This window comes from Sapajus apella, unplaced genomic scaffold (genome assembly GCF_009761245.1).
Source record: "Sapajus apella isolate SASKATOON/1434 unplaced genomic scaffold, GSC_monkey_1.0 scaffold22, whole genome shotgun sequence".
Classification (NCBI taxonomy): domain Eukaryota; kingdom Metazoa; phylum Chordata; class Mammalia; order Primates; family Cebidae; genus Sapajus; species Sapajus apella.
The window spans coordinates 5936359-5957182 of record NW_022436962.1 but is presented as its reverse complement, the minus strand read 5'-3'; the positions used below and the strand labels follow the sequence as shown (position 1 = coordinate 5957182).

At 42.6% G+C, this 20824-nt stretch overlaps 1 protein-coding gene across 10 annotated transcripts in view; it reads right to left on the bottom strand.

Moving 5' to 3' along the window:
- Nucleotides 1–19061, bottom strand: part of PPP1R12B (protein phosphatase 1 regulatory subunit 12B) — a 243447-nt gene extending 224386 nt beyond the window's left edge. For 6 of the 10 annotated variants that reach the window (XM_032288759.1, XM_032288762.1, XM_032288757.1 and 3 more), the window contains exon 1: nt 18610–19060. In XM_032288759.1, the coding sequence (XP_032144650.1) occupies nt 18610–18900 (291 nt within the window). In that variant the 5' untranslated portion in view covers nt 18901–19060. Of the gene's footprint in view, nt 1–18609 lie in introns of all 10 variants that reach the window. The other 4 variants (XR_004272132.1, XM_032288758.1, XM_032288766.1 and 1 more) reach the window with 2 other exon arrangements.
- Nucleotides 19062–20824: the final 1763 nt, after the last annotated feature.

The window sequence follows — 20824 nt, the reverse complement described above, 5'->3', positions numbered from 1 at the left end:
TGTCATGAATCGTATTATAATCACCAACATCACCATTACTAATAAATACATCTGGTATTATTAGGCGTTCCTAAATAAAACAATTTTGAGGCCGGGTGTGGAGGCTCACGCCTATAATCCCAGCACTTTGGTAGGGCAAGGTGGGCAGATCATGAGGTCAGGAGATCGAGACCATCCTGGCTAACACGGTGAAACCCCGTCTCTCCTAAACATACAAAAAATTAGCCGGATGTGGTGGCACGCACCTGTAGTCCCAGCTACTCGGGAGGCTGAGGCAGAAGAATCGCTTGAACCCGGGAGGCAGAGGTTGCAGTGAGCCAAGATCACGCCACTGCATTCCAGCCTGGTGACAGAGTGAGACTATATCTCAAAAAAATAAACAAACATAATTTTGTAGTTTCTTGATTGTTACTTCTTAATCTATTGTTCAGATATTTTTTATTCTATTCTTCGATGTCTGATTTTTAATGCATTTTCTTATGATGACTGTATTAAGAAAACGGGATGGATTTTTGTTGTTGTTGTTTAGACGGAGTCTCGCTCTCTTAGCCAGGCTGGAGTGCAGTGGTGTGTTCTCGGCTCACTGTAACTTCCGCCTCCCCGGTTCAGGCAATTCTCCCGTCACAGCCCCCCGAGTAGCTGAGATCACAGGTATGTGCCACCATGTTGGCTAATAATTGTGTTTGTTTTTTTTTTTTTTTTTTTTTTGAGACGGAGTTTTGCTCTTGTTACCCAGGCTGGAGTGCAATGGCGCGATCTCGGCTCACCGCAACCTCCGCCTCCTGGGTTCAGGCAATTCTCCTGCCTCAGCCTCCTGGGTAGCTGGGATTACAGGCACGCGCCACCATGCCCAGCTAATTTTTTGTATTTTTAGTAGAGACGGGGTTTCACCATGTTGACCAGGATGGTCTTGATCTCTTGACCTCGTGATCCACCCGCCTCGGCCTCCCAAAGTGCTGGGATTACAGGCTTGAGCCACCGCGCCCGGCCAATAATTGTGTTTTTAGTAGAGATGGAGTTTTGCCACGTTGGCCAGGCTGGTCTCAGACTCCTGACCTCAAGTGATCCGTCCGTCTCAGTCTCCCAAAGTGCTGGGATTACAGGCATGAGCCACCACACCCAGCGACAATGAATTTTTATATCAAATTCACAAATATCCTCTAATTTACCAGGGATGTTATACAAATGTCATTTTCTGTGTACACTATGACATGAAGGAGGTAGGAAAGCAATGCTTTAGGTATTATTTCATACTGAGCAGGTGCAGAATTCTGATAACATAAAAATCTTGTTAGCAATGGAATGCTAAAAGAAACCGACCTCTATAAAACTATGTCTCTAAGAGGTTTTTTGTTTTGTTTTGTTTTTTTGAGACAGGGTCTTACTTTGTCACCTAGGCTAGAGTGTAGTGGTACAATCACAATTCACTGCAGCCCCAAACTCCCAGGCTCAGGTGATCCTTCCGCCTCAGCCTCCTGAGTAGCTGGGACTACAGGGATATGCTACCATGCCCAAGTAATTTTTGTATTTTTTGTAGAGATAGGGTTTTGCTATGTTGCCCAGGCTAGTCTTGAACTCCTGAGATCAAGCAATCTGTCTGCCTCAGCCTCCCAAAGTGCTGGTGAGCCTGGATTTCAGAAAACAAGCACAACCTAGGTAGAAGACTAAAAGCTTCTGAGTCAGACAGATCTGAGTTTAAATACCAGCATGACCTGTGAGCCCTAGGTTAGGACAAATTACCTTCTCTGATTCTTCCTTCTCATCACTAAATGGAATAAACCACCTATTTGGTAGAGCTGTTGATGTAAAGATAATGTTTAAAAAGCAAAATGCATAGCAACACTTGGTATAAAGTGCACTTAGTAAACAGTATTTTTTTTTCCTTTTTTAGAGACAGTCTCACTCTGTTACCCAGTCTGAGATGCAGCGGTGCAATCTTGGCCAACCACCTGGGCATAAACAATCCTCCTGCCTCAGCCTCCTGAGTAGCCACAACTACGGGAGACAACACTTGACTTTTTTTCAGACAAAATATTTCCGTATGTCTAAAAATGCCCAGGCTGGTCTCAAATTCCTGGCCTCAAAGTGATCCGCCCACCTTGGCACCCCAAGGTGCTGAAATTACAAGCATGAGCTTGGACACAGTACTCAGGATAATTGTAACACACCATGAGTTCAACTATGTTAAAATATTTGCAAAAACTAGGATAGCCTAAAAAAGAACAAAGAAAAAACTTAAATGTTAAGGTGGTATCTGTACTAATTGTTTTTTGTTTTAAAGAATTTTGCTGGCCAGGCTCAGTGGCTCATGCCTGTAATCCCAGCACTTTGGGAGGGTGAGATGGAAGGACTGCTTGAGCCCAGGAGTTCAAGACCTGCCTGGGCAACACAGTGAGACCTCATCGCTACAAAAATTAAAAAATTAAGCAGGAGGAATGGAAGTCAAGGCTGTAGTGAGCCATGATTGTGCCACTGCACTCTCACCTGGGTGACAAGAGTAAGGCCCTGTAATGTTATCATGTTGCTTAGTAGTAGATAAATATAGAGATGAATAAGTCAAATGTAAAACAAATTCTTAATAGAATCAATACATTAATTCTCTTGGAACATGAATAATTACCCCCGATGTTTCTATTACTTGTAAATTTTTGAAAGAGAAATACAACTATATGGTATTATCCTTCTTCAAAAGTTCTTCAAAAGAATTTAGAGCACATTGTGCCTCTTCTCAAAGTACTAATAATTGGCAAATAACTACATTTCCATAGATAGAAAAAAACATCAAAGAAGAAATTTGATAAATAGAACATTTCTTTTTTTTTTTTTTTGAGACGGAGTCTCACTGTCACCCAGGCTAGAGTGAAGTGGCATGATCTCAGCTCACTGCAACCTCTGCCTCCTGGGTTTAAGCAATTCTCTGCCTCAGCCTCCTGAGTAGCTAGGATTACAGGCACCTGCCACCAGGCCCGGCTAATTTTTGTATTTTTAGTAGAGACTAGGTTTCACCATCTTGGCCAGGCTGGTTTTGAAATCCTGACCTTGTGATCTACTCGCTTCAGCCTCCCAAAGTGCTGGGATTACAGGCGTGAGCCACCATGCCCAGCCTTAGAACACTGCATTATATCTTATTTCTGTAACATGCTTACGGTATTCCTTTAGCTTTTTTCTAGGCCTCATATTTCTCATTTGTATTAATAAAATGAGCCAGGTATAGTGGCTCATACCTGTAATCCCAGCACTTTGGGAGGCCAAGGCAGGCAGATCACTTGAGGAAAAAAGTTCGAGGTCTTGATTATCTTAAAATATACAAAGATAAATGTGAAGATAATGATCAATACCCTTTTCTCCACTTTTACTATGAACAGATTAATAAGAAATAGGATCACCATGAAGTACAAGAATACAGACCAGACTATATCTTTAAATTGATGAGTTTGTCAGTAACTGGGATGCCTGAGAGCAAAGCACAGTTGTATGCCATCTCTGTATCCCAGTACACTACAGTATCTGGCATCCAGAAAGTGCTCAATACAAATGTGCCCCTCAAATTAATAAGGGACCATTTGACTGTTAAAAGATTCAAACTACAGGCCGGGTGTGGTGGCTCACGCCTGCAATCCCAGCACTTTGGGAGGCCAAGATGGGTGGATTACTTGAGGCCAGGAGTTCGAGACCAGCCTGACCAACATGGTAAACCCTGTCTCTACTAAAAATACAAGAATTAGCCGGGCATGGTGGTGCACCCCTGTAATCCCAGCTACTCAGAAGTCTGAGGCACGAGAGTCGCCTGAGCCCAGGAGGCAGAGGTTGCAGTGAGCTGAGGTGGTGCCACTGCACTCCAGCCTGGGTGACAGAGGGAAGCTCTGTCTCAAAATTAAATAAATAAGACATTCAAACTACAGAAGTGCATTATAGAGATGGGACAGAAAGAACATTTAAGAAAAACGAAGATAACCTTCTTGCAATAATTTAGGTAATGGCAGAAAAATTAAATTCATAATTTTTCAAAGTTATTTCCTTATTAAAAAAACAAAACAAAACAAAACCTTGAGCCTTGATGATCCTGTCATGGACTGGCTATAGCACACACAGAGCTGAAGCAAGGCAAACAGTTTCCACTGTAAGCTGAAAACTGGCGCCAGTCATAAATATGTTACGTGCTTTAAAAAATATCTATTAAGCACTTAGATTTCCAGCAGTCAAATTCTCCTAATACTAGCCCTCTATGGCAATTGTGAAGTATGAATAAATGGGGCTCCTCACTAGAGTCCTTGTGCTATAAGAAGTCTCCAACAGGTGAAATGATTCTCAACAGATGGAGGGCAGCTTGATCATCCTTCAAAATTACTTTCCATTACCCCTAGTGATTTACAATGAGGTGAATTATTCTTTTCACCTCATTTTTCATGCTATTTACTGTCAAGGAGGAACAATTTAAACATGGGGAGGAAAATCAATACAAGAGGCATAATTATAAAACAGTGAAGCTACATCCACAGGACCCAAACACAATCTGTTTTGGCATTTTAAAATGCCACATTTCATAGTTAGGCCAACCAACTTCTAAAAAATAAAAATCACTAAAAAAAGAAACCTGGCAAAAATGTTGCCAAGTAGCAGAAAAAAAAGTAACCTGCCTCACCTGAAAGGCCCAAATATAAATAAAACAGTTCATAAAACCATACATCCCACTGTGAAATTCACATTCAATTGGAAGGGCTAATTTCTCCTAGGCCTCAAAGAGCATAACAAAAGCCAGCCAACCCAAATCTCCATATGAATGCCCTAATGTCACTTCCATTTTCTAAGACAAGCACCTCATTTTTCCATAGTGGACTGCTCAAAACTAATGTAGCTAGAATGGACACTCTTCCTATCTTCTCCCTTATAAAGCGGGTCTCGTTACTTTTTATGTCTTTAGTTTTCTTTGGAGCCTTCCCTTTGAAGTTTTCTTTCATAATGGACCTCAACTGCCAGCTGGCAGCTGCCTTAGGGAACAAGAAACCATATTACTGAACCGGAATTCTGAAAAATACTTCAAAATAAGGGCAATGATATGGTTTGGATATTTTTTCCCACCAAATTTCATGTTGAAATGTGATCCCCAATGTAGGGAATGCGGCCTGGTGGGAAATGTTTGGGTTATAGGGGCAGATCCCTCATGAATGGCTTGGTGTCCTCTCCATGGCAATGACAGGTTCTTGCTCTGATAATTCACATGAGAGCTGATTGTTTAGAGTATTACCTCCCACCTCTCTCTCTTTCTCCTGCTCTCACTATGTGATGCACCTTCTTCCCCTTTGCCTTTTGCAATGATGGTAAGCTTCCCCAGGCCCTCACCAGGAGTAGATGCTGGCATCATGCTTCCTTTATAGCATGCAGAAACTGTGAGCCAATTGAACCTCTTTTCTTTATAAATTATCCAGTCTCGGGTATTCCTTTATAGCAACAAAAACAGACTAATACAGGGAACTCCAGTTAAGAGTTAATGGTAAAGATATAAAATGACAGTAGAGAAAGTGTTTACTCCTTTGCCAAGCACTGAAAATATTCACATATGGAGGGTATTACTAATTTAAACATTGGACACCTTGTCAAGCCTTGCGACAGTCAATACACTCAACCTATGTTAACCATTTTATTCACAATTTATTTTTATTTATTTATTTTCTGAGAGTTTCACTCTTGTTGTCCAGGCTGGAGTGCAATGGCGCAATCTCGGCTCACTGGAACCTCCATCTCCCGGGTCCAAACGATTCTCCTGCTTCCCAAGTAGCTGGGGTTACAGGTTTCTGTCACCATGCCCAGCTAATTTTTGTATTTTTAGTAGAGACAGGGTTTCACCATGTTGGCCAAGCTGGTCTCAAACAACAGATCTCAGCTGATCGACCCGCTTGAGCCTCCCAAAGTGCTGTGATTACAGGTGTAAGCCACTGTGCCCAGTCAATTTAAGGTTTTTAAGCTGATCACTGGTAAACCAATTAGAAGCTCAACACAAGGAGCTTCTTGTGATGTGATGATAACTTGAATAATTAACTAATTAATTAATAGAATTCAGGTCTAGTCAAGACTGGCTTCAAAGTTCAAAATTTTTGCAGGCCCTTAATGGCCACTAATTACAGAGAGAGAGATAACCTGACATTATTTGCCTCCTCATGGAAGTACATACCACCACTTATGATGTACTTCTACCAAAAAATTTGAACCTGATTCAGATCTAATCTCTAATTACCAGTTTACGGAAAAGACATGGGACAAAAGAACATATTAATACCACAAGCAAGCAGTCAGAAACGTCTAGGTTATAGAGAAACTCTAAAGTACAAACGACCCAGTTTTTCAACAAATAAGGTAAGAGGAGAAAATGAGGAGGAAACCAAAGATTAAAATACATATTAATCAAAACAGACCTTATTTGAAACATGACTTGAATAAACCAACTGTTAAAACACACACACACACACACCTGTGAACAATCAGGGAAATTTAAACACTGCTAAAATATAATTTTAAGGAACAAGATTTTGACTTCTAGGTATACTAATGAAATTGTGAATTATTATTTTTTTTTTTTTAAAGAGACAGGGTCTTGCTATGTTGCCCAGGCTGGAGTGCAGTGGCTATTCACAGGCACGATCCCACTACTGATCAGCATGGGAGTTTTGACCTGCTCCGTTTCCAACCTAGGCTGGTTCACCCCTCCTTAGGCAACCTGGTGGGCCCCTGCTCCCAGGAGGTCACCATATTGATGCCGAACTTAGTGTGGACACTACAGCCACTACAGCCCAGAACTCCTAGACTCAAGCGATCCTCCAGCCTCAGCCTCCCAAGTAGCTGGGACTACAGGCATGCGCCACCACACCCATCGAAACTGTGAATTATTCTTTTTTTTTTTTTTTTGAGATGGAGTCTCGGTCTGTCACCCAGGCTGGAGCCCAGTAGTGCAATCTCGGCTCAATGCAACCTCTGCCTCCCAGGTTCAAGCGATTCTCCTGCCTCAGCCTCCCAAGTAGCTGGGATTATAGCCATGCACCACCAAGCCCGGCTAATTTTTTGTATTTTTAGTGGAGACAGGGTTTCACCATGTTGGCCAGGTTGGTGTCGAACTCATGACCTCAGGTGATCCACCCACCAGACCCCCCAAAGTGCTAGGATTACAGGCGTGAACCACCATGCTCGGCCGGCTGATTGTTTTTATTTAAATTTCTACCTTTTAGAGATATATATTGAAATATTTACAAATAAAACATAAGCTGGGCACAGCGGCTCATGCCTGTAACCCCAACACTTTGGGAGGCTGAGGTGGGTGGATCACCTGAGGTCAGGAATTCGAGACCAGCCTGGCCAAAATGTGAAACCCTGTTTCTACTAAAAATACAAAATTAGCCGGGCATGGTGGCACATCCCAGCTATTTGGGAGACTAAGACACACCGGGAGGCAGAGGTTGCAGTGGGCCGAGATCATGCCATTGCACTCCAGCCCGGCCAACAACAGCGAAACTCAGTCTAAAAAAAAAAAAAAAAAGCGGGGTGGGGAGGCGTCGGGTTGGGCACAGTGGCTCACGCCTGTAATCCCAACACTTTGGAAGGCCAAGGCAGGCGGATCACGAGGTCAGGAGTTTGAGACTAGTCTGACCAACATGGTGAAATCCTGTCTCTACTAAAAACACACACACACACACACACACACACAAAATTAGCAGGGTGGTGCACACCTTTAATCCCAGCTACTCAGAAGTCTGAGGCAGAAGAATCACCTCAACCTGGGAGGCAGAGGTTGCAGTGAGCCGAGATCGTGCCACTGTACTCCAGCCTGGGCAACACAGTGAGACTCTGTCTTAAGAAAAAAAAAAAATTGCCGGGCGCGGTGGCTCACGCCTGTAATCCCAGCACTTTGGGAGGCCGAGGCGGGTGGATCACGAGGTCAAGAGATCGAGACCATCCTGGTCAAAATGGTGAAACCCCGTCTCTACTAAAAAATACAAAAATTCAGCTGGGCATGGTGGTGTGTGCCTGTAATCCCAGCTACTCAGGAGGCTGAGGCAGGAGAATTGCCTGAACCCAGGAGGCGGAGGTTGCGGTGAGCCGAGATCAGGCCATTGCACTCCAGCCTGGGTAACAAGAGTGAAACTCCGTCTCAAAAAAAAAAAAAAAAAAGAAAAAGAAAAAGAAAAAAAAAATTATGTGATATCTAGGATTGGCTATAAAATAATCCAGTATGCTTTAGATGAGTTTCTATAAATGAAATGAGATTGACCGTAAGTTGATTACTTTTGAGAATTCATTATACCATTCTCTACTTTTTTATCTTCTATTTTGAAATATTCCACAATAAAAAGCTTTTAAAAAAAAAAAAAAAAAAAAAAAAAAAAAAAAGGGTCACTAGACCGATAATTCATACAGAAAAGCCAGGGTTCATGCCAGATATATAATGAATATTTAGAGCATAGTACCATAAAATGCTTCCCCAAATTTGCATTAAAGTAATATTCTAACAGATTATTATTGTGTTATAACATTTAAGCATACTAAATATAAAATCATTTCTAAATTTTTATATAAACCTATTCCATACCTACAACAAAGTAGAATATTTCATTAAAAACCACATGCAAATAAATTTCCAATACTTAAAACTGAAGCTTCAGTTTTCCTTTCTTCCTTTTTTTTTTTTTTTTTTGAGATGGAGTCTTGCTCTGTTGCCCAGGCTGGCATGCAGTGGCATGATCTCGGCTCATTGTAACCTGTGCCTTTGGGGTTCAAGCGATTCTCCTTCCTCAGCCTTCTGAGTAGCTGAGACTACAGGCACATGCCACCACACCCAGCTATTTTTTGTATGTTTAGTAGAGACAGGGTTTCACCATGTTAGCCAGGATGGTCTTGATCTCCTGACCTTATGATCTGCCCGCCTCGGCCTCTCAAAGTGCTGGGATTACAGGTGTGAGCCACCACACCCGTCCAAAGCTTCAGTTTTTCAACTGAATCTCATAATGAAACAAACACACTCTGCATGCCTGATAAAACTTTAAGCCCCCAAAATTTACTCAAACTGGTTACAATCTAAGATCAGAAGTTTAAGAAACAATTTTTTTAAATTACACTTCAAAAGCAGGAAAAACCCCAACATATTCACAAACAAAAACAACAACATCAACTAATTGGGCAAGCATTCAATTAGCAATCCAAATGAGACTTTGATCCTTGTTCTATATAACATTCTGGGCCAAGATCTTAATCTGTATTTATTATTACTATGTTGAACCATTAAAGATTTATTAGACATCCCAAACCTCCTTCTTTCACCATCTTAGAGAAGATATCAATGTAATTCTCATCCATAAGCATAAAATAGTCTCAAATATTGATAAACACAGTATTCCCCTGACACCCCTCAAGAGCCAGAATGCTGGAACAGAAAATCGCTATGTAGCCAACTTCCTATAAGTGATAATAGTAACCAACTATTCTGGAGACCATTCCCAAAATTCAATTTAGTTTCTAAAGTGTATCTACTGCTAAGAAAAAGTAACAAAAAGCACAGAATCAGATACACAGTAGACACTCAACTCTTTATTGGTACTAACCTCCCTATCACTATTCTCCCAAGGCTGCCTTCCAGTGAAAGTGCTAATGAGTGGGAAATGGGCCAAACTAGATTGAGAAGTAAAATAAACTAGAGAATCAGCCATCAGTAATAGGGACATAACCTTCTTGCCCCTACTGTCAGGTTTAATATCCTAAAATATTCTTAACTCATGAATAATGACACCACTTGAACTAGCCAGAAATCAGCTTTTAAAGTGTCTTATCGTATATTTTGGGCCCTTCATTTAAATTACAATCATACTGATGGAAAATCTATATTTTTCTTCCGAAAAGTCAACAGAAAGACAAGTTATCCTTAATACAAAAAAACTGCATATAACCTCCACAAAAGTCTTTAAGAATATCTCTACTGGGATTGCACTTTTAAAGTTTAAATGATCAAATCCAACAGTCTTTTTACAGGCCTTCTCCTCAATTTCCTTTTATACCATTTACCATCCATTCCTTGAAATACCTCAATATCACTGTTTGTCGGTTCTTCTCTGTATTAGTTTCCCATTGCTGCTGTAATAAATTACTATAAACTTAGTCGCTTAAAACAACACAAATTTATTATCATAGCATTCTGGAGGTCAGAAGCCTGAAATCAGGGCCTGGCACAGTGGCTCACGCCTATAAACCCAGCACTTTGGGAGGGCAAGGCGTGTGGATCACCTGAGGTCAGGAGCTTGAGACCAGCCTGGCCAACAAGACGAGATCCTGTCTCTACCAAAAATACAAAAATTAGCTGATCGTGGTGGCAGGCGCCTGTAATCCCAACTACTCAGGAGGCTAAGGCAGGAGAATCACTTGAACCCGGGAGGCATCGGTTTCGGTGAGCCAAGATCACACCACTGCACTCTGGCCTGGGCGTCAAGAGCAAAACTCAGTCTCAAAAAAAAAAAAAAAAAGTCTGAGTCTCATTGGGCTGAGTTGTCAAATTGCTGGCAGGCCTGGTTCCTTACGTGGAGGATCTGAGAGAAGAACCTACTTCCTTCCCTTTTTCAGCTTCTAGGGTCCACCTGCATCCTTGGCTCACAGGCCCTTCCTAGAATCCTGCCAATCTCTTGCTTCCTTCATCATGTCTCCTATTCTGATTCTGCTCTCTTGCCTCCCTTTTTTTTTTTTTAGAGATAGGGTGTCACCATGTTGGCCAGGCTGGTCTTGAACTCCTGACCTCAGGTGATCCACCCATCTCAGTCTCCCAAAGTGTTGGGATTACAGGCGTGAGCCACCGCACCCGGCCTTTCGCCTCCCTCTTAAATGGTTGCTTATATTGGGCTCACCTGGATAACCCAGGCTAATCTCCTTATCTCGAGATCCTTAAATTAATCACATCTGCAAAGTCCCTTTTACCATGTAAGGTAACATATTTACATGTTCTGGGGATTAGAACTTAGACATCTTTGGGGCACCATTAGTCAACCTACCACATCTTCCAACGGTTCTAACTTGAATTTCTGCATTCTCTGCCTACCAGCTACTTGTGTTTTCTGTTCTTCTCTATATATTTTCTCCCCCTCCTCTTTCACTCATTACTTCAACTCTCACCTTTATGCTAAAATCAAGTGTCTTGTCACAAATATGACAAAACTGGAGCATAGACAAGAAAGTGACTAGCCTTCAGTCACATAGGTGCCAATAGGATATTTACTTACTTATTTATTTGAGACACAGTCTTGCTCTGTCACCAGGCTGGAGTGCAGTGGTGTGAACACAGCTCATTACAGCTTCAACCTCCTAGGCTCAAGTGATCCTCCCACCTCAGCCTCCCATGTAACTGGGGCCACATGTGTGCACCACCATACCTGGCTAATTTTTTCTTTTTTTTGCGGGGGTTGGGGGGAGTGGGTTGGAGAGATAGGGTCTCACCACATTGCCCAGGCTGGTCTACTCCTGGTCTCCAGCAATCCTCCTACCTTGGCCTCCCAAAGTGCTGGGATTACAGACATTAGCCACCATGCACAGTGCCTATAGGAAATTTCTACTTGTACGTCTTAAGAATACCTCAGTCTAATCATTGACTGAATACTACTTTTGCCTGAATAACACAATTCTTTCAGACTCAAAAGCTAGAATTGTACTACTCTTTCTTCTCATTTCCATTCACTCAGCTGGTACTCTCAACTCTGTCTCTCCATTCATTCAGAAATCCAAGCGCTGCTTCAGAATCCCAAAATACTACTTTGTTGGGTAGTGACCCTGCTCAAACCCACAAAAAGTCTCTAATAAGGAGTCCATTAAGCCTCCTTAGCCAGATGTCTGATGTTCAGAGCCCTCTAGAATGTCACCCCCACTCTCCCTTATCTCTAACCCTTCAAACACATCCAGTATGATTTCCCAGTGTCCTCTGCCTACACACCACACTCAGTCCTATTAATTTGCCCATGCTGCTCTACCATCCTGGACTGCCTTCCTTTGTCCTTCCACTCAGGAAAAAATCCTTTCAAGGGTATTACAGAATTTAGAATGCTAAAAGTAATCACTTTATCTGTCTCCAAATCTGACTGTTAGTTCCTTGAGGGCAGAAACTATACCACATATATACCCTAGTGCAGGCTTACAATCTACCATTTAGACGTTCAATATTAGTTGTTAATTAAGAATCCAAGAAAACCTCTAAAGAGAAAAACATAGGACACATGTAAATAACAGCATATTATTCAAATATCAAAAACTTTACTCTAGGCCAGGCACGGTGGCTCGTTTGTTCAGAGACAGGGTCTTGCTCTGTCGTCCAGGCTGGGATGCAGTGGCATGATCATGGCTCACTGCAGCCTCCAACTCCTGGACTCAAGCTATCCTCCAGCCTCAGCCTCCCAAGTAGCTGCAACTACAGATATGCACCACCATGCCTGGCTAATTTTATTTTTTTGTAAAGAGGGATTGTTGTCCAGGCTGGTCTAACTCCTGAGATCAAATGATCCTCCTGCCTCAGCTTCCATTTCTTGTGATTATAGAGACAAAATAACTGATGAATGACTGTCATGGGCTGAGGGTGGGGGGAGCTGTCTACATAGGAGCACAAAAAATCTTGAGGGTAGTGGCAATGTTCTACATCTTGATTATCGTGGTGGTTTCACAACTGTATGCATTTGTCAAAACTCATAGGATCCTACACTATAAAGAGTGAATTTTACTGTATATAAAGTATATCTTTATTTTAAAATATGTAAAAAGAAAAAAACAATTTTATGTCACCAAGAAGATAGGTCCAACACCTTACCTTCAGCAGAATTGTGCTTAATCCACATATATTGACAGGTTGCCTATTTCAAAATACTCACAGAGAAGAAGATTCTAAAAGTCCAAATGGTGACATACAGTTATTCTGCAGGAATTTAAGAACTGGGAAAAGGCCAGGTGTGGTGGCTCCCACTTATAATTCGAGTACTTTGGGAGGCTAAGGGGGCAGAACTGTAGCCCAGGAGTTCAAGACCAGCCCTGGCAACACAGTGAGACCCTTCGTCTACAAAAAATTTTAAAAATTAGCTGGGTGTGATGGGGTGTGCCTGTAGTCCCATTTACTACGGAGGCTGAGGTGGGAGGATCACTTGAGCCTGAGAGGTTGAGGCTGCAGTGATCCATGGTCACACCACCACACTCCAGTCTGCGCAACAGAGAGAGACCCCATCACCAAAAAAGAAGAAGAAGAAGAATGGGAAACAAATTTGGTGGAACAAATGAAAGTCATTTTTATCTATACTTTCAAAAAGAACACACAAAAAGCTAAATTTCCTAATATGGCTTTGAGGTCCAACATGGTCTGATGCAACTAATTAAGCAATTTGAAGAGGTAAGCTACTAAAATGACTCAGGATAGATGACTATTCTAGATGGACAGTAATAACAGAGCAAACAGGAGTTTCTGAATCCTATGTTGCCATGGGTCCTGACACTAAGCAGAATTCATCAATATTCAGGGCAAGGCAAAAGTAACTTCGCAGATGGAACTACGAGAGGAATGAGTAATAAACTCAAAATAAAAGAGAAAAGGTTAAAAGCACAAGCTTTATTTTACCGTATAAGTTAGCATACAAAATACACTATTTTATATTGAACTGAACACTTAGTCATCTTGGTCATCTTCTGTCTCAGTCTGAATATAAATTGCTCAGCCTATCCTCCTCCCCATACTTGTCCCTATATCATCTCTCTTCCTGAGAAATATGTGATTTTAGCCTCCCTGAGGCTACAGGGTCAGACTGAGGCAACTCTAGAATGACAAAGGCTTATTCCGCTACAAATTGAATTCTAGTATGGGGTGACCCTGAGGGTCCAAATTTGGACCCTGTACATTATAAAGCCAGTCTGAATTTCTTTTTCTTTTTAAATTTTTTTGAGATGGAGGCTTGCTCTGTCGCCCAGGCTGGAGTGCAGTGGTATGATCTCGGTTCACTGCAACCTCCACCGGGATTCTCCTGCCTCAGCCTCTCCGAGTAGCTGGGACTACAGGCTCATGCCACCACGCCCAGCTAATTTTCGTATTTTTAGAAGAGACGAGATTTCACTATGTTGGCCAGGCTGGTCTTGAACTTCTGACCTTGTGATCCACCTACCTCAGCCTCCCAAAGTGCTGGGATTACAGGTGTGAGCCAGCATGCCTGGCCACCACTCTGAATTTCTGAATCAAGCATGAAATTATTCTAATCTCCTTGGTAGCCCTCCAGATGAAGACTGATTAGACTGCACTAAGAAACAAGACCTATGGTGAGTGACATCCAGTATCCCTCACCACACTCAGCACAGATTTAAGAGTCAATATAATAAGTAAACATTCATTTTAATGAATCCTAGAAAAATCCCTTTTCTGGCCAGGCACGGTGGCTCACACCTGTAATTCCAGCAATTTGGGAGAGCGAGGCAGGCAGATCATGAGGTCAAGAAATTGAGACCATCCTGGTCAACATAGTAAAACCCCATCTTTACTAAAATACAAAAATTAGCTGGGCGTAGTGGCGCGCGCCTGTAGTCCCAGCTACTTGGGAGGCTGAGGCAGAATTGCTTGAACCCAGGAGGCAGAGGTTGCAGTGAGCGGAGATTGGCCACTGCACTCCAGCCTAGCAATAGAGCAAGACTCTGTCTCAAAAGAAAAATCTCTTTTCTGAAAGCAAGGACTTGCGTCTTACAACAGCAATAATTTGGTAGTTACAGTTTTTAAGCACATGTATCTAGGCCTAGAGTACCTAAGACTATAAAGCTAAGGATACCAATATAGGTGCTAATAGTCAAACTTAATAAATAAAAGTTTTAAAGTACTAGATCACATAGAATTATTAACAAATATTCCTGGCCTTACAATGTGTATACGCAAATGAAACAGAAATGCCTTTGTGAGCAAACACGTGCTTTCAAGGGTTCTACAATCAGATTAATACCTTGCTCATTAAGGACTCTAGGACACCACGTGCATACACACCAAATCTTAATTTAGTCACTGAAATTTAGCCTGCATCAGTTTCCAAGGCTTTCACCAGAGTTGGTCTAACCTTTGAGATACTTCTTATCCCAGTCTAATTCAAGTATTATTAATAGGCTCCCTGGAGCTTGTTATCTTTGACTCAAGCACCTCGTGGTCTCAGCAAAGGCTGCCAAGAAAGAAGGTCTCTAAGTCAAAAGAAACAGAAAGGCACCACAAGCTGCAATGCAAATTATCTACTGTGTCGCTGTAGGAGGTGAAGAAAAATTGTCCCCCAGTATTATCTGGGGGCTTCTTCTAACAAGCCAAGACAATAATCCACAGTTGGTCAAGTGCCCATGGCCAAAACAGAGAAAAGAAGCAATTATCCAGATAATTTATATCATGCTTGTATAAAAGATGGACATTTTAAATAAATAATTCAGATAATTGTACCACTCACTCTCCATTTCACAGGTGAATCGGTTGTAGAGTAGGTGGTTCAGCTACCAGCAGCTCCAGTCTCACATTTGAAAATAGATCGGCCAGGCACGGTGGCTCATGCCTGTAATCCCAGCACTTCGGGAGGCCGAGGCAGGCAGATCATTTGAGGCCGGGAGTTTGAGACCAGCCTGGCCAACATGGCAAAACCACATCTCTACTGAAAATATAAAAAATAGCCAGGCATGGTGGTGGACAACTGTAGTCCCAGCTACTTGGGAGGCTGAGGCACAAGAAGCACTTAAACTTGGGAAATGGAGGTTGCAGTGAGCCGAGATTATACCACTGTACTCCAGCCTGGGGGACAGAGTAAGACTGACTCACAACCAAAACAAAAGAAAACAAACAAAACAAAAAAACTTCTCAAAGTCATGGAGAAACATATTGTAACTCTTTGGAAACCGACTTGCAATATTTTGAAACCAATAAAGGCCCATTGTCTTGATTCAAAGATATAGTTTCTCAACAGAAGATCTTAAATCTTTAAGCAGCTTAATTTTTAGCTGAATTTGTCTAGGCTTAAGTATACCTGTTCACTTCAACTCCTTGTCAGTCCTATAAGTGGAAACGAATGCTTATAGTGTGTTTACAGATGCTAAAAGAAAAATCCATAGCTGTCATCACCTTCTCTTATTTCAAGAAATTACTAGGCCAGGCATGGTAGCTCACACCTATAATCCCAGCACTTTGGGAGGCCGAGGTGGGCAGATCACCTGAGGTCAGGATCACCTGAGGTCAGGAGCTAGTCAGAGCCTCACTAACAAGGTGAAACCCTGTCTCTATTAAGAATACAAAAATTAGCTGGGTGTGGTAGGGCACACCTGCAATCCCAGCTACTCAGGAGCCTGAGGCAGGAGAATCACTTGAACCTGGGAGACGGAGGTTGCAGTGAGCCGAGATCATGCCACTGCACTTCAGCCTGGGGGACAGAGTAAGACTTCATCTCAAAAATAAATAAATAAATAAAAATATTACTGACTGTGAAGAGCATATAATTGAGAGAGGTTGCACTTCACGATCTGGGGTGATAGTAAGAGAGAAGGAAAAGAACCAAGGTGGTTAGTCTTGAGAGAAGGCCTCAGAAAAATGGTTATCTGGTATGGAAAGGAGATCTACCACGAGTGACCTCAAAGAAGGTGCTTTTCTCACAGTGATGGTAAAACGTGCATGATAAGAACCAAACTCAGCTAGCAGCATCACCTTAAAAGAAACAAGGCTACAGAGTTACACTAAGAAAACCATGCTTTGATAGAAGTGATTCAAAAAAGGAACACATGGACTAGAAAGCTGGATTGTATTTCTTTATCCTCCATAAACCCATGAAATGATTTCTTTCAGAATCCAGATCTCGATTGCCTTTATATCCCAAATACATCTGAAAAATAAGAATTCAGCCGGTGCAGTGGCTCATGTCTATAATCTCAGCACTTCGGGAGGCCAAGGCGGACATGATTGTCTGAGGTTGAGAGTTCAAAACCAGCCTAGCTAACACGGTGAAACCCTGTTTCTACTAAAATAACAAAAATTAGCTGGGAGTGGCGGCAGGCGCCTGTAATCTCAGCTACTCAAGAAGCTGAGGCAGGAGAATCGCTTGAACCAGGAAGTCAGAGGTTGCAGTGAGCCAAGATCGCGCCATTGTACTCCAGCCTGGGGAACAGAGTGAGACTCCATCTCCAAAAATAAAAAAATAACCTTCCCAAAGAGTTCAGAAATTGAAGGTTTAAAATTTAACGTGGTTCTCTTAGATTTTATCTTATTTTACATTCAGCTCTTTATTAAGTGGGACATAAAGCTCTGGTGATTTAAATCTGAAAAAGCCATGCTTGTGGGCCACTTCTTTATTTTCTAACTTTGCACAAAGAATTTTCCTGAGCTTCAGTTTCCTCATCTGTAAAATGAGAAAAACAACACTACCTGCCACACCTGCTTCAAATGATCACTGCTGAGACTCATAAGAGCATATGAATTCAAACAGCAAAGCACTCTACAAATATTGGTTGCTACCTTAGGTGGTGAAATATTCTGAGCAGAAAAAAAGATGAATACAAAATAGGGTGAAAAAGTTTCTTCTACCTGAGAGAGAAGGGTTGCAAATATAGTGAGAAGTAACTTTCAGCTACTGGCTAAATATATTTAGGGAAGAGGTCTGACATAAAGTTATTACTTAGAAGTGGATTCTCATGCCAACACATCCACTTTGCACAGACGGCAGAAGAAGAAAAATAAGAAAGATTAAGAGTGGGTGTCCGGCTCTCAGCTCACCAAAATAACTGATGAACTTCCATTCGAGGACAGAGGGTGTCGTTAGGCATGACAGTCAGTAGATAGAGAATACTGTTGCATTAGGTGATAGAAGTAAAGGTGTTACCAAGCACAGATCATCCACAATCCATATAGTAAAGCTATGTATAGGGCATGGGATTTCTATAGAGCACTTTAGAAAAAATGAAGAATAGAGAGGCTATTCCATAAGTATCAGACAGAAGTAATTCAATAACTTAGTTCTCCACAGGAAGCTCTCAGGGAGGTAGCACTGCTGAGAAGAAAGTTAAGATACCTCTAACAACGAGGTCGGGGTGTTCTAGGAGCTATAGCTTAGAGGCGACACAAACTGTTTTTGAAGTACTACAAATCAACAAAACGAGAGTGTAGTTTGAGATCTGATTGTCTTTACGCAGTATAAGGCTTCACTCTCTAAGTGATCTAAGATAGTCTATAATGGGAACACACAAGAGAACTGAATTTTCTGAAAGGGCAACAGATGACACTGTGCCTATGAATGACACGGTGTGCAAGCACGCCAACCAGACATAAGTGAAGATAATCTATAGGGATAGAGGCACGGACAAAATCATCGGTAACCATGACAACACAAGTAGGTGGAGGGAAATACAAACACTGACCAGGCAGCCGGGTGACACTATTCCTAAAGGTAGAGACCCTGGGGTGGGAAAAAGACTTGATTAGTGGAGAAAGCTGGCCAAGATGAAACCGACTAGCCCAAAAGGGCAGCGTCCGTGCAGGAAGACTCGGCGGCAACACTGATACTCCCCATGAGACGGCTCGCAGGGTCAAAGGCTCATCTGTAGGAGGCTGGACGCCTCTAAGATCGAGACAGGAGTTACCTGGTGCAGGGCTGTCAAGCCGTCGACGTTGACAGTGTTGATATCGGCACCTCTTGCCAGAAGCTTTTTCACCTCGTCGGTGTCCCCGCTAGAGCAGGCGGCCAGGAAGACAGCACCGTCTTCGAAGCGGACCCTGGGGCTCCCGCGCCTGGTCAGCGGCTGCCGCCCCGTGCCTCGTCGCTCCGCAGGCTCCTGCTCTGTCAGTGAGCCCCGCCAGCGCCGAAGCTGCTCTGCCCGCCGCATTCGCGCCGACTCTGCCCGCTTCCCTCCTATATGCTCCAGCTCCGCCATTGCTCCGGCCTCGGCTGCTGCTGCAGAAACTACCAACACTAAATTACTGTTGAGGCTCGGGTTGCCGCTGCCACCTCCCTCAGAGCGCTTCAGCCGGGAGCAGAGGGCGGAGACCCACGCGCCGCCATCTTTACTCCTCCCGCCACTAGCACCGCCCGCACGCTCCCTAGGCTTCAATACGCAGGCACTGCCCGGGCTCGGGTCATCACGGGACTTGTAGTAAGAGGCCTGCCCTAAGGGTAATTGATGGTGGTAAGGGAACTACAAATCCCTGGATGCTTCAGAAAAGAGGCGAGGACCGGCGGCTCTCTCTTTAGCAACCGGACCCAGCGGGGTCACCTTTGCCCTAAAGCTGGGACTGTCTCCTGGACTGGCGTCAGCCTCTTCCTTTAGGCATTTTGGGAGTTGTAGTTTATTCTTGTTATGACTAGTAACTAATCTTAGCTCCCTAATTATCTCATCAATCCCTTGGAGCGGAAAAGGGGCGGTAATTATGCCTATTTTCTGGAGGGGAGAACTAAACATTAAGTACCTAAACGACTGGAATCTATGTCCTAGTTCTAATTCTAGAGTGTTATTAACATGTGTATTAATCACAGTAAATGTGAATGTGCATGGGGAGGAGGAGCATACATACACAGTATTACATGTTTTACATAAATACTATCAGCATGGACACTTATTTTAGGCCCAGAAAAGATCTTGAAAATGATGCATTCAGAAGTAGTGAAAAGAGCTTAAGCTTTGAATTTAAATTGAATTCACAGCCGTAGACAAATCACTTGACTTCTCTGAGCCACTTTTCTTACGTGTAAGTGAGAATAATATCTCACAGGGTAGTCGTGTGGATCAAATGAAATAATACATGCAAGGATGCCTAGTACTATCTTTGGCATATATTGGATCCCAATAAATGATTTCTCTTACCTCTCCCTCCTCCTCTTCTACTCTTTTCATATATCTTAAATTCCTACAAGACAAATGTGTTGTCTTCCATGATTTTTATTAAATTTCTTTTCTTCGGAGATAGTCTCAGTCTCACTCAGGCTGAGTGCAATGGCACATCATGGCTCACTGCATACTCAACCTCCTGAGCTCAAGCAATCCTCCCACCTCAGCCTCCCGAGTAGCTAGGACTACAGGTGTCCACCCCCACACCTATTATTTTTTAATTTTTTTTTTGTAGAGTCAGGGTCTCGCCATGCTGCCCACACTGGTCTGGAACTCCTGGACACAAGCAATCCTCCTGCCTCAACCTCTCAAAGTGGTGGGATTACAGCCCTAAGCCACTGTACCTGGCCCATGATATTTTTTTTCAAAGCTAGAGAAAGATACTATCAAGCATACTAAATTCCTAAAGTAGCAAATAGGACATTTTTATATTCACCAAGACTGGGTTATAAAACATATATCTGTCTGATTGTTTTGTTTAAGACAGGGTCTTACTCTATTACCCAGGGTGGGGGGCAGTGGCATGCTCATGGATCACTGCAGCCTCAACCTCACAGGCTCGAGCCATCCTCCCACCTCAGCCCCAAGTAACTGGGACTGCAGGCCTGCGCCACTACACCTGGCTAACTTTTGTTTTTTTTTTTATAGAGACAGTTTCACCATGTTGCCCAGGATAGTCTTGAGCTCCTGGGCTCAAGAGATCTACCCACCTCAGTCTCCCAAAGTGTTGGGATTACAGGCATGAGCCACTGCATCCAGCCAGTCGGACTGATTTAATAACTATAACCTCCAGTGCACTAGCCCTGAACATAATATAATTAAATGTGTTCCCAAAATGAAAGAGTACCTATACAATTATTATTTAAACTTTTCTATATGTTTAAAATTTTTCATTAAAAAATGTTTCAAAATGATTGGGGTATTGTAAAGGGGAACTTTATATTATATTCTGCCATGTGAAAGTTTGCCTGTT